This window comes from Drosophila novamexicana, unplaced genomic scaffold (genome assembly GCF_003285875.2).
Source record: "Drosophila novamexicana strain 15010-1031.04,08,12 unplaced genomic scaffold, DnovRS2.1 tig00001415-arrow-arrow-pilon, whole genome shotgun sequence".
NCBI classification, from domain to species: domain Eukaryota; kingdom Metazoa; phylum Arthropoda; class Insecta; order Diptera; family Drosophilidae; genus Drosophila; species Drosophila novamexicana.
Genome location: NW_020824856.1, coordinates 36,975 through 50,662, shown reverse-complemented (window position 1 = coordinate 50,662; position 13,688 = coordinate 36,975). Strand labels below are relative to the sequence as shown.

At 40.5% G+C, this 13,688-nt stretch overlaps 2 protein-coding genes across 2 annotated transcripts; both read right to left on the bottom strand.

The window, feature by feature from the left end:
• Positions 1 to 712: 712 nt before the first annotated feature.
• LOC115767604 (vanin-like protein 3) lies at positions 713 to 4,528 on the bottom strand. Its single transcript, XM_030711899.1, has 2 exons — positions 3,841 to 4,528; positions 713 to 1,989 (listed from the first exon to the last, which is right to left on the bottom strand). Exons 1-2 carry the CDS (start codon positions 4,526 to 4,528, stop codon positions 1,058 to 1,060), a joined length of 1,620 nt encoding a protein of 539 aa, XP_030567759.1. The 3' UTR covers positions 713 to 1,057.
• A 1,038-nt stretch (positions 4,529 to 5,566) lies between these two features.
• LOC115767572 (vanin-like protein 2) lies at positions 5,567 to 9,828 on the bottom strand. The gene is made up of 5 exons (XM_030711858.1): positions 9,815 to 9,828; positions 9,707 to 9,732; positions 8,456 to 9,113; positions 6,955 to 7,681; positions 5,567 to 6,297 (listed from the first exon to the last, which is right to left on the bottom strand). The coding sequence occupies exons 2-5, from the start codon at positions 9,725 to 9,727 to the stop codon at positions 6,060 to 6,062; spliced, it is 1,644 nt and encodes a 547-aa protein (XP_030567718.1). The 5' UTR covers positions 9,728 to 9,732; positions 9,815 to 9,828; the 3' UTR covers positions 5,567 to 6,059.
• Positions 9,829 to 13,688: the final 3,860 nt, after the last annotated feature.

Sequence of the window (13,688 nt, the reverse complement as noted above, 5' to 3'; positions counted from 1 at the left end):
CGTTTAACAACACTATTTTCATATGAGCACTTGCCTGCCCAAGAATTTGATCAGAAATATTTTAAATATTTACTTTGTAAAAAAGAAAATTTAAAAAAAATAATATCAGCTGCAATTTTCAAAAGTTTTTTTTTTTAAGACTCGCATAAATCACGTTACACAACACTTACGATAATTGTTAAATAATTTTGTTCTCGAGTAAAAGCAGAGCACGAACAGCTGCAATATCCACAAACTTTATCACATGCTTTTCATGTCTTTTTTGAAGCAAAGCGCATAAAAATGAAAAAATATTTCAAACAGAGCACAATCAACGGGAATTCCTTTTGATATTTGAATTTGTGCGCATCCTTTGTTTACTTAAGCGAAAATTGCACTTTGTCAGAAGCAGGGAAACAAGCGCAACAAGAGAAACTGCTGCACTTTATTGTCAGTGGCAAGTTCTTCAAAAACAATCAACAAAAAATTGCAGCGAAATAAAACTGACAAAAGCTGCACTAAATCAACTAAGAAATGTTCTTTTCCGCTTTCAGAATCTGCGCTCAAATTGCTTTTCCAATTAAACGACAACATTTGAAAGCTTCACAGAAAAGTAAACAGATTTCTTTAATTAAATATATAAAAAAATACTTTTTTTGGGAAAGTTTTTAAAAATAAAAAAAATACAAAATAGAAATAAAAGTAAATTTAATAAGTAGAGCTAAAGGTCTAAAATACCAAAAAGTGTTATCAAATAATCAGAAAAATGCAAAACCTTTCAGACTGAGAAAAACCCCGTAGATCTGAAAAAAATCATAATGTAGGTTAAAATGTGCACCGACTATAAGTAAAAGCTAAATACTCGCCTTTAATCCAAGCCTGAAAGTGATATCATACCAATTATGGTCTAGAAGTCATCGAAGCCGACTTTTCTTTTCATTTTTTTTTAAGTCGAGCTCGAGAAACAGTATTAAGAAAAATGTTAAATAAAAGATTCAATACACCGTTGCCTATGCGAATGTGACACATTTGTCGCCTGTGCCTGTGCATGATATGAACTAATCAACAAAGTGTTTGCTTAGCGGTTAGCCGCATGATAAGACAGCAGCCAACCGACAGCCATGCCCCAAACGCCTCCGGCCAGCTGAGAGGCTACCCTGCACCCGCCCCCGCCCCCGCCCTGCCCATCCGCAGCATACTCATCAAAGTAGTTGCCATAGATGGCAAAGGTCAACAGCTGCGAGTGCGACTTTCTCAGCACCAGCTGCACCTGGGTTGCACGCTCGCCGCGCCACGCCCCCTCAGCATCGGGCCGCACGGACCAGTCGATTTCGGTGGCCTGCAGGGCGTACAGCGCCCCGCTCAGCGTGCTGGGCATGAGCAGGCGTCGCGGCCGCTGCACGAACTCGCCGGCGACACGCAGCCGCCTGAAGAGCACAGCTGCTCGAGGCTCTGGGCTTGGCTCCGCCGGCTGCTCGGCCAGCAGGCCGCAGCTGAGAACGCTGTCGTTGCGGCAGGCAAAGAGGCCGCACAGCCGGACCACCGTGTACTCCTCCTCCTCGTAACGGCGCTGGCCGACAAAGACGCCCAGGCGATAGTTGTACGTGGTCCGGGCCGCTGCCTCCAGCTCCATTTGCAGCTCGAAGTCGCAGCAGAGGTCCGCCTGGCAGAGGCGCTGCTGCTGCAGACTGCCATTGAGCAGCGGCACCTGCCAGCTGTTGAACTCCTCCAGCTGCGGCTGCTGCAGCATCGCCAGCTGCAGCTGCGCCGGACCCACGCGCTCCGCGTCCAGCTCCAAGGCGCTGCTCTCTAGCCGCGGCCAACGTGGCACGCGGGCCAGCAATAGCTGACGCTCGCCGGTGGCTGTGTCGCCCACCATGCGCCGGACGAGAGCGCCGCGACGACCCGCATAGATGCCGCTGCCGCTGATGCCGCCGTGGGGCAGACTGGCGCCGGCTGCCAACAGATTCACATTGTTCGCCCAGGCCCAGCCCTGCTGGAACTGGCTGGCTGCAAGTGAGAAGAGAGAAATTGTATATTAGTTCTGATTCGCAGTTGATGGGGTTATAAGGAACTTACAAGCAAGATATACGGAAGTTAAAAGAAAGACAGCAAATGATTTGCAAGAAATTTAAAAGGAACTTAAAAGGAAGATAAAATAACTTATAAACTTACAATTAAGATAACAGAAATTTAAAAAAGCAGATAGAATATATCTTAAAAGAAGCCACAAGGAAGTTACAAGGAAGATGTAAGGCACTTACAAACAAGTTACAATCACGTTACAAATAACTTACAGGCAACTTATAAGTTGTCGCAAAGTACTTACAAGGCAGATAGAATTAATCTTAAAAGATGTTAGTACTTACAAGCAAGTTACAATAACGTTACAGGGAAGATACAAAAAACCTTTAAAGATGTTAGCAGCAGGTTACAAGGGTTACAAGGTCACAAGCAAGTAAAAATTAAGTTGCAATGAAAAAGAAACTAAAAAGGGAACTTAAGAAGAAGAAACTAATAAGAAACTTATAAGATACAAGTTACATAATCACAAAGAGGATCAAATTACTAATAATGCGTGTGCATAACAAAATACGCTTAGTATTTTTTACTCAACTTATATAACAGCAATGAATTCCTCTCGTTACGTTATATACTGCAAAAATACTGCAAAAACAATGCGTTGTTAGTATTGTTCGTGATTCTACCATGTTAGAAATAAAGTTTTTATTAAACAAAAATACTGTAAATTACTGCAAATTCATATATTGACAATCATTCTGAATATAAATGTATGTGTATTGAAAATACCAGAAACAGTATTTTTTAAGTATTTTGTTCCAGCTGTTAAATACACAGGCAAACATACAATTAAACAAATACATCAGTTTTAATAAAATATTGTTAGAAAAATGATTATGTTAGTATTCTTAAAATACTGCAAATTTTGGTGTTTTTAGTATTTTTTTCAATTAATAAATTTTAGAATAGTTCTCTAAATAATCAATACGAAATGTAGAAATGTTAAATGTAAAATCTTCCTTAAATAGTTTTACGAATTTTCTATTTCAAGTGAATAGTTACTAATTAATTTTAATATATGAATATTAGTAATATATACTATATTAGCAACATTTAATTTAATGTTTGACATTTGACATACAATATTAAATGTTATTAAATAAAATTATATGTCATTTTAGTAAATTAACTATTTAGCAACTGTTATACATATTTGTGAATAGTTCACAAGCGAGTCGCAAAAAAATACTGCTCTCTTGAGTATTATTGTTTATAAGGGGTATACTAAACTTTATATTATTCAGTTAAGATCACAAAAGTTAAGTGTGAAAACCGGGAAGTGGGCAAAGATATAAACAGTTTATAGTGGAATAATCCTAAACGAGTTAGTTTTTCTGTTATCGAAGACCATGTTTATAAAGTGCAAACGTCTAGACGCAATTCAGTGTAATTGATACCCTGTACCTATAGGGATGTGCACAATAGGGTAGCATGTGTACGATAGTAAATAGCAAAATGTTTTTCATTTCAGAAAATATTTTCTAAGTAGTTATGTTTTTAGCTAGATCTTTTTTTAAATATGAGAAATATTGGTTTATAAACGAGAACATTTTTGGAAATTTCGAAAAAATTTCTAAAATTTTAGGGAACATATTTTGAAGCGTGTTAACTCTTTGATGTTAAGAACAGATAGATAATTATAAAAATGTGTTATAAAATAGAATTGACTAGAATGCAATATGACAGAGTATTGTTTAAGAGACTTTATATCTAAATACAGGGTATTTCTTAGCCGACTACTAAGCTGAGTTTTCGTTTTGCTTACTGATATGCACTCACCCGTTAGAAAAGGTAGCTCCGACTTGAACATATTGCTGACAATCAAATGCTGCAGATTGTAACGCTCGACCAGCTCCTGGGCGGGCGTATAGAAGAGCATATCGAAGCATATGAACTGGCCGAAGGTCACATTGAAGTCCGTCTTGAAGATGGCGTATTCGGGCGCCCGGGTGCGATTCAGCTGCGGCTCCAGATACAAATTCCATTTGCGATAACGCGACACCACCGCCCCACCGCGATCCAGCACCACATTCGTGTTGTACAAACGATAGCCGCGCGCGGGGCAATCGTTGTCCGGCGCACAGTTCTCCCGCTCCTTGACATTGACCACCAGATAGCTTTGGGCGACCAAAGCGGCACAGGCCAGTTGCCGCAGGAAATCATGCAACTCATATCCGGTCGTTATGTGGCACAGGGTGCGACGCGAGGGCGCTGGCACCGCCGTCAACTGCAGCTGGCTGTTCAGTGTGCCCTCGGGAAAGACGAGTATATCGGCTGTGCCATTGGCCGCCTCAATAAGCTCCAGATAGGCGGACAGATTCTCCTGCAGCAGCTGCTCCGAGCTGCCACCGGTCAGCGCCGGGCGAAATTCCGCCACGCCCGCCGTGTAATACTCGTCGCTGGCTGCCCCACAGCTGGCCAGCGCGAGGCACAGCAAATGGAGGTGCGACCACAACTTGCCACACATGATGTTTCCGTCAAACTGCGCGATCAGGTCTTCACTCTGCCTCCCTGCCACACAACACTCTCCCACTGTCTCCCTCTCTCACACTCTCACCCTCTCTCTGTCTCTGTTAATATTTCTATCTAATCTCTCATATCTCTCAGCCGTCGTCTTTTCTTATCATCTCTTGATTTCGCTTTACAAAGCAACTCTGCATCAATCGGAGACTGCATACTTTTAGGCATATTTTTTATACTCATACTTATTCTTTCATTCTGCAATGTAGAACTATTTAAATTCGAAAATACATTTTCACAATTGATGGACGATTTAAAACCATATCCTCTAAGCTCTTACGGCATGAACTCTGTATTAATCATCAATCAGTCCATCATACACACAGTAAATCAGCCAGCCTGAAAGTCAATCAATCAATCAATCAGACACTCAGCTAGTCAATCACTTAGTCAGTTAGTCAGTCAGATAGCTGACAGGTCAGTCAATCATTAAATAAGTTACACAATCAATCATTCAATCAGTTAGTCAGTCAATCAACCATTCAACTGACTGGACTAGCTACCAGCTATACTTCGGAATAACTAACTAATTGAACATCTGTGGGTCACTCAGTCATTCAATCAGTCAGTCATTCAATCAGTTTATTCAATGAGTTAATCACTCAATCATGCATTCAATTAGTCAGTCAATCATTAAATTATTTAGTCAGTCACTCAATCAATCATTTTTCCAATTGGTCTCTTAATTGATCTTGTATACCATCATTCAATCAATCAATCAGTGAGTCAGATAATCATCTAGTCAGTTACTTAGTTTCTCAATCCGTCAATCCGTCAGTCATCTATTTACCTAGTCAATCACTCAGACAATCAATCATTCAGTTGTTCAGTAGGTCAATCATTCAGTTAGTGATTGATTCGGTGATGATTCAGTTAATCAAAACGAAAAGTTGTCTGTAAAATGATTTGTTGGTATTACCCCAACATAATATTCAAATTGATTCCGTGAGTCGGGTCGCAATTTATTGAAATCGGTTCGAAGACAGAGAAATTTCACAAAAAAGTTGTCTACAATGTTTTTCACACTAAACGTTCCAAATTTGCATAAAACTTAGCTTTCTTGAAGCCAGTTGATAAGCCAATAAGTATAGACACAAATATATATATATATATAGAGTATATGTTATATGGATCAATCATAGTTGAACCTAATATTTTGGATAATATGATATTTTGAGTAATTTATGTTGTTCTAGCAAGCAATATATTTTTAAGCAACGCGCACATCAATAAGGACCTATTGAAGATCCAAACTCTTCTCCGCCTGGATTGAGTATTTTTTTTTTTTTTTTTTTTTTTTTTTGATATTTTTATCTGCCTTAATTTCCTAAGTAAGACTCTGGGCAATTTTAGCCACGGTCCAATCGATACACCAAGATAATATATACTTTTCAAAGTTTCAATATAGTTTCGTCCATGGCATAAACTTCTTCCCTTCAACGATATTCCATGGTTCAATGAAAATTAGAATGGACTGCTTAGCTGCTTAGGTTGAAAACCATTCCCAAGGCCAGGAGCACGTACCACTTAAATCCAACTGAGCGCAAAGCTGCGACACCATCACCAGTGGCCAAATAGCCACATTCGCGATCCTCTTCCGGAGTGCCCTTGCCAAAGGTGCAAATATCATCATAGTAATTCCCATAGATGGCAAAGGTCAGCAGATTGGAAAGCTGCACGGATTCAGTTAGGCCGAAACGCACACTAATCTGATTGCTGAAAGAACGTAGGATCCCAGATAAAGGAATTCAGATAAAGGCTTTCAAAGCAGGAGATATCTAAGCATAGGATTTCAATTGAGTGGGACGTAGGATTCTAAAACGGAGAGTTTTCAACGTAATATTCTAAAGAAAGGTAGATCAGAATATAGAAGTTTGACTGGAAAGTGGATTGCCTTCAACTTAGGATTCCAAAGTAGGGAAGATTCCAATTGTTGGAATTTTGATGTCGGATTCCAAATAGGGCACAATTTAGGTGTAGGATCTTATAAGTAGGTATAAGGACGTTGGACTCCATTTGTAGGATTCATAATATAGTAGCGCAGACGTAATGGCTGAAAAGTGGAGGATTCCGACGTAGGATTCCAAGGAAAGGCATTCACTTAGGATTCGAAGCGTGTTCAAATTCAGACGTTGGATTTGAAATGTTGGAATTCCAAGTGGGTTCGAAATGTAGGATTGGAAAAGTAGGATGTCAATTGAAGGAATTCAACCTAACAATTGCATTTAAGGAAAGTATACGTGCGAGCTGGACTTGGAATGTAGAATATATATAAGGATTTCATATGTTGGAATTCAGACTCCAAATGTGGGATTTCTTTCATAGGATCTATAGGCTAGAAGCACGAATGTAACACTTGCTATCTATACTCACCTTACGACCCGCTCCACCATTGACCACTTGAACTGCGGCGGCTCCAGGGGCATAAAGCTGTCGAGGACACTGTTCGGCATCAAAAGGAACTCGCGCGATCTCGGATACTTGGCTTCGATGATCAGGCGTCTAAAGTTGACACGCGATTGCTGCGTGTCCAGCACCTGGCCGCAGTCCTCAATGTCGGGTCCACTGCAGGCAAAGATGGCGCAGTTGCGCACATAGTTGGCATCCACCTGCTGCTCATTGCGCCAGCCATCGTAGGCGCCCAGCCGAAAGCCGTAAAAATTGTTGTCGGCTGTGCCCTCTGGCAGTTGGCTCCACTGCAGCTCGAAATTGCAGCACAACATGCCATGGCAGACCTTCTGATTCAGATTGCCCTCAGACTGTTGATACAGCTGCTCCAACCAGATGCTCTCGTATTGCTCCAGGTAGTCCCGTTTCATTTGAATTCCTGAATTGCGTCCGTGACGCATCTTCTGCTCCAATGGCGCCTTCAAGGAACGTTGCGGACGCTGCGCCTTTATATTCTTTGCCATCTGGTATTTGGGCACCTTGGCCACATAGATGCGACGCTCGCCTTCGCCCCACTTCATCACGCCGGTGATGGTGCCGGCGCGTCCATTATAGATGCCAGTTCCGGTGCTGCCGAATTCCGGATGACTAGCGCCCGCTGCCAATAGGTTGACATCGTTGCTATAGGCCCAGCCCAGCTGCACTTGGGCGGCTGTGTGATTAAGAGAACGAGTATAAGAACGAGATAGGATGCGAGAGAAAACCCGATAGAAATGTAGATAGCGATCGATATAAAGATTGAAATAATAATTGAGATAAAAAAACAAATAACGATAAAAATTGAGATAGAGATGCAGATAGAGATAGAAAAAGAGATAGCAATTCGGATAGAAATATAGATAGAGATAGAAATAGAGATGGAGATAGTAATACAAATAGAAATAGAAATAGAAATAGAGATAGGAATAGAAATAGAGATAGTAATAGGGATAGAAATTGCGATAGAAATAAAGATAGATATTGAGATAGAAAGAAAGAGATTCCGAAAAAGAGTGACTGAGTGAGCGAAGAGTGAGAAAGAAAGAGACTAAGAGCATACTGTTAGATCATGTAAAGTGTAAAGTTGAACCCGTTTTGAACCAGTTTTGAACCTGGTTTGAACCAGTTTTGTCTCTGCTCTGAGCCGGTAGTAACAGTAGTAACAAGTTCTCCTGTAGCTTGAAGCTGACTGCAAGATTGAATTATTTCGAGCTAAACTATTGGAAAACCCAAAAGTAAATTCCCTTTGAACCGGTTCAGCATAAAAGATCTTGTTCATATCCCAAGTAGGCAGCTCATTTAGTTTCCAGTATTTATATCAATACTTTTAAGCCACTTTACCAACACTGGAAACCACGTTCAAAGCTCTTTCAAACCGGTTCACGCGCCTAAAGTCTGAATACGTTCAATTAACTTTAAGCACATTGGATTCAAGCCAAGGACTCACCTGTGAGAAAAGGCAGCTGGGAGAACCACATGGTCGGATAAATAAAGTCGCGAACGCCTTGTTCCAATAGCATCTCATGGGCGGGATCATAGAACAAGATGTCAAAGCAAATGAAATGGCCAAATGTCACACCGAAGTCCGTGTCGAAGCTCATCGGCTCCGGCACAAAGGTGCTGTTCCTCGGCTCGCCATACAGATGAATCTTACGGTATCTGGAGACAATGGTGCCCTTGCGATTGAAGACCACGTTCGTATTGAAGACATTGTAGCCAGTTGGGGCGCACGGACGGGTATCCTCCGGAGTGGCGGAGCACAATTGCCGCTCACAGATATTGATGACAATGTACTTGCTGGCCTTGCGGGCAGCGCACGAGATGCTGACCAGAAACGGGGCATAGTAACTGGCAGCGGGATCGTCGACACATGGCGATAGCGCCTGCTCGGGCTTTGGCAGAAAGCTGAGCGTATCCATGCCATTCAATGTTAGTTCCGGAAAGACAATTATATCCGCAGTTCTGGCCTCGGCTGATTCGATCAGCTCCAAATAGCCGGCCAAGTTATCTGCCAAATTTTCATTGGCATCCTGGCCAATGGCCTGACGGAACTCCACAACGCCGGCCGTATAGAAAGCCCCTTCGTTCGGCTCCGACAGGTTCTTCTGCAAATGAGAACACGATTAGCGATTCGATTGTATCACGGCCAAAGACTTGCCGCCACAAGCCCACCTGCTGACTCATCCCAATGCCGGCCAACAGCAGCAGCAGCGGCAGCAGCGGCAGCGGCAGCAGCTGCAGCGCGGGCAACTGCTGCCGCCGCGTACTGTTAACACCTGCAACATTGTTGGCCATCTTTTCGATTAGCTGTCCCTGTCTATGTTGCTGCCTTGCGCCGCGCCAATCTTCAACTGCGGCACGGGCAGCGTTTCGGCGCGGCTTTTATAATGCCGGCAGTAGCCATACCCAAAATACAAAATCATTAATCTAATCAGCGCTCGGTTTTATACCCTGCAGCCATTGACCATGGAAGACATAGAGCATTATGTGGGTAACAGACAGGCGGATATATATAGCTTTATGCTCGATCGGGCTGACGAACCCAGCTAAGAGCACAAATGTTAAGTACCTACACGTTTCTCTTGCCATAAACTTGATAAATATCGATTTTGATAATTGGCATATCTCAAGCATAACTCGAAGATTATAGATATAGATTTTCATATATGATATATACAGATAACAATATATAACTCACTTTTTTGATACCTTCACGCATTCTTCCTAAAATTGCAAAAAACAAAACTATTAAAGATAGAGCCTTGCACCTTGATATGTCCACACTTTTGTATGCCATATTTGATACCTGAAAGTCTCGTATGAATCGCACTCTTGCCACCGGAGTTAATCGAGAATGCGTTGTCCAAGCTTGCTATAGGGCAGAGGGGCAGAAGCAGAAGCGCCGCCCAGTTTTCTTCAGGGTATCTACTAGTCGGTCATAAGACGCTCGTAAATATTTTCTTTTTGCGCGCGCGACGACAATGTTTACGGGGTTTTTCAAACTGATCGCTGACCCCCGCACAGTGGTTCACAAACGTGTGCAAAAGAAAAAAAAAACAGGGTTTGAGCCCGTTTATCCGCAAGGTTCCAAGGCACGAACGGCTCAGGAACTAATTAAGCAAACCTTAAGCGAACCTTTCTTGAAAGTTCGAATGTTTCCTTTTTTTAAATTTAACAGTTATTTAAAGAGTTAAAGTTAAACATTATGACCAAGAATATATAGATGAACATAATCCCAGATTAAGCTGACAATCCCAAAATAATGATAATGATTTTTTCGCACACTTCGACCAATGACAGATACACAATTATACGGCCAAGCCATTTCGCAGGTAAAACTCAATGTTATACCAGTGTGCAGTGTCTTCAATTGGCCAGATTATTCACAATTACTAGACACTTTATGAAAAATCAGTCGATGATATTTATTTTGGGGGGGACTTTGAGTTATATATCCGAGTTTCATGCCTATGCCGAATGCCTGAATTGATAACTCAGCGTATTTGCGGCTTGTACATTGGACAACAGACCCAAACAATATATTTTAGAAACGATTTCAATTGTTATGCACACGTTTTTTGATAGCCAAACGGCCACCGGCAATCATCCGATATAATGTGCGATTTACGATCATTACGGTCACAAATACTTTCCCTTATCAAGGTCTGAATGGGTGTCTGTTGGCGTTTCTTATCAGTCATGCACTCGTTGCCTTCTTTATCTTAATCATATAACGTTTAAACGGCCTTAATCAATGGTTATTATTTTAATTTCTGTTTTTTATCATCTGTTTTGATGTACATTATCCAATTTGAAAATTGGGCTCAGCTCCTTATCATCTTTTAAGTTTTTAGCCTCTATATAGGTGTTATCCATTTACCCTATTTTATTTTATTTTATTTATCCGCTCTTATCCCTAAGGTCTTTTTTGTTGCAAAACCATAAATGTAAGTTTTACTGTCATTAAAAACACATTATCCGTGCTTATTGCCTCCAATCCGTGCTTATCCGCACTTATCCGCACTTATCCGCACTTATACATATTTATCGAAATGTTATCTGACTTATCCATAGTCATATTACTCGGGCTTATACATGCTTGTATCCTTTTTTATCCAGTTTTATCCGTTGTAAATCAAACTAATTCCAGACCCTTTTTATGTTTTTAATAATCATAAACACATTTTTTGCGTATACATGTCAGTTTGGAATTTTATCCATTTTTATCCAGTTGTACTCGTTGCCAATTAAACCAATTCCAGGCCATTTCCGGCGTTTTTATCACCATAAAAACTATTTTTACGTTTATACATGGTTGTATCCATTTTTATCCAGTTTTATCCGTTGTCTGTCAAACAATTTTGCATCACTTTCAAGCGTTTTTCATATTCAAAATGGCATTACTCGCAATTATACATGCTTATATCCTTGTTTATCCGGCTTAATTCGTTGTAAATCAAACTAATTTCAGATCCTTTTTATGTTATTTTTAATATAGAAGTAAGTATCGAATTGTATGCACTTTTATCCAGTGTCATCTGCTGTCAATGTAACAAATGCAAGACTTTACAGCGATTCACATCTGCTACCAACTTATCTATCCCTTATTTGCTTATTTATTCACAATTCTTAGCAACTTTCTCGTCAAGTTGCGCCGCAAAACTGACCAAATTTTGACGCTGCATCCTGTTTTTACATTGGAATTGTCAGCGCAAACGTGGGTTTGGCTTCTATCGTCATCGTATTGTGCGCAAGTACGCATTATTCACGCTCATTCGATTTGAGCTGCTTTAATTTGCATAGCTTTAAAACATTCGTCTTTGTTTTGCATTCAGTAAAAAGCCTGCCAATTGTTACCGGGCAATTCTTTTTCTTCTGGCTTACAATTTTTAAACTTCTTAATTCTAAAACTTAAAGTGACGAATATTTAATCCATTCTTTACATAATATGAATGTTTGTTTTACTAGGCAGCAAATAATTTGAGTGTATTGGCACAGGCATTAAAATATGACTCGTACACGTGACTCTACCTTATCCATTTATCCGCCTCTACTTACAAAAAGTGGGTCCGCCTTTAAGGCTCAAAATTGCAAAAATATGAGTCTTCCTCAAGTTACACATGCATACGGGGATATCCGGAAGATATCCGGATTTATCCGATTTTATCCGATTTTATCCGGAATTATCCGGGATTATCCGAAATTATCATTTTCCATTTGTAATGCCTTTCACGATTTATCAAACTAACTTTAACCATTTAAACTTATATCGAAGCATTTTATGCATACATTTTGTTCAACATCTTGGATTTTAGCCCAATCCCAGCAAGAGTTTTGCGGCGCACGATTATCGTGCATTTAAATACTGATGCACATTGGCAGCCCCCAATGAAACACCAGCTGCTAGCTCCAACGTTTTTCTTTTGTTGTTTTAAGCTTAAGACGAGCTAAACTGAAAACACTTTTTCTGCTTATATATAAAATTAAAAAAATAAAGTTTTAAGCATTTCTTGGTCATATATTTTAAATACGAAAATTTACCCAAGGGAGACGAGCCGTGTGCACATAGACACACACGTGCACACACGGGGTGGCTGCTCACTTTATGCGAAGGCTGCCATAAAGAAGAAACGAACGGTAAAACACGTTAAAAGGTAAGACGTGAAGGCAAAAACAACAACAACAACAAAAAAGGCAAGCGAAGGCAGCTTCATTTAGGCTTTGGCCCCAGCCTAAGTCCCTGCTCCACATATGCATAACCAAATGTGCGAGCATGTGTGCGCGTGTGTGTGTGCGTTGTGTGCTGTGTGTGTGGTTGGCAGCCGGGTCAGCTGAGTGTGCGAGTGTGCGTGTGTGTGTGTGTGTGTGTGTGTGTGGGTGTGTTGCTTGTTGCTACTTATGTTTAAGCTTTGTATTTAAGCTTTTTGCACGATTTCCTCTAACAAATGGATTTTCACTTGTTGCCCCCATCTATACAGATGCACGTGTTTATATGTATATATATATGTATATAAATATATATATTATATGTGATATATATACACATGTGTGTGTGTGTGTATGTACTATAATCTGTGTGTCCTTGTTGTCATGCTCGTTTCTCTAGATGCCCTTCACGGATCCCTTTGGTCGTCGCTTGCTGCCACACGTTTTGCTGCTAACAAATAATTTAATTTCTTTTGGGGCATCTTTGCTGAGCACCCGTATGTGTGCGTGTGTGTGTGTGTGGCTGTGTGTGTCCAAGAACTTGGCCAACAAGTTTAAGAGCCAAGTCGCATTTGTGGCTTTGGCTGTGCACTCGTCGGTGGCCGCAACAAACTACATATTCGCCTTTCCAGCTCATAATTTATATTAATTTATTTAATTATTTAATATTTATACTTGAAATACTATAAAAATAGAAAGATAAAGCCTAAAAGCTCAAGCAGAATACAACAGTTTCGAATTTTCCCTTTGCTTTGCGCTTTTGAAAACAATTGAAGGTAGAATATTATGTATAGAGAAAGAGAAGGAAAACTTGTTATAGATTAGAGCGAAAAAGGAGATACACAATAATCAGTGAAGATTATATTATGAATTTTGACCAAGATGAAAAGCGAAGCCTTGTGCAAATCGATAGAATTCGAGCGAGTTATCAGTGTGGGAAATTTTGACCTATATAGGATATTAGGATATTTGTC

What these genes read in the sequence shown, in the direction of transcription:
- LOC115767604 (XM_030711899.1), bottom strand. Translation starts at nt 4,528, where the DNA reads ATGTGTGGCAAGTTGTGGTCGCACCTCCATTTGCTGTGCCTCGCGCTG. An exon ending in GGAGCTACCTTTTCTAACGG is followed by an intron (nt 1,990 to 3,840) that starts GTGAGTGCATAT and finishes TCTCACTTGCAG; the next exon opens with CCAGCCAGTTCCAGCAGGGC.
- LOC115767572 (XM_030711858.1), bottom strand. Translation starts at nt 9,727, where the DNA reads ATGCGTGAAGGTATCAAAAAA. An exon ending in CCAGCTGCCTTTTCTCACAG is followed by an intron (nt 7,682 to 8,455) that starts GTGAGTCCTTGG and finishes TTAATCACACAG; the next exon opens with CCGCCCAAGTGCAGCTGGGC. An exon ending in ATGGTGGAGCGGGTCGTAAG is followed by an intron (nt 6,298 to 6,954) that starts GTGAGTATAGAT and finishes ACGTTCTTTCAG; the next exon opens with CAATCAGATTAGTGTGCGTT.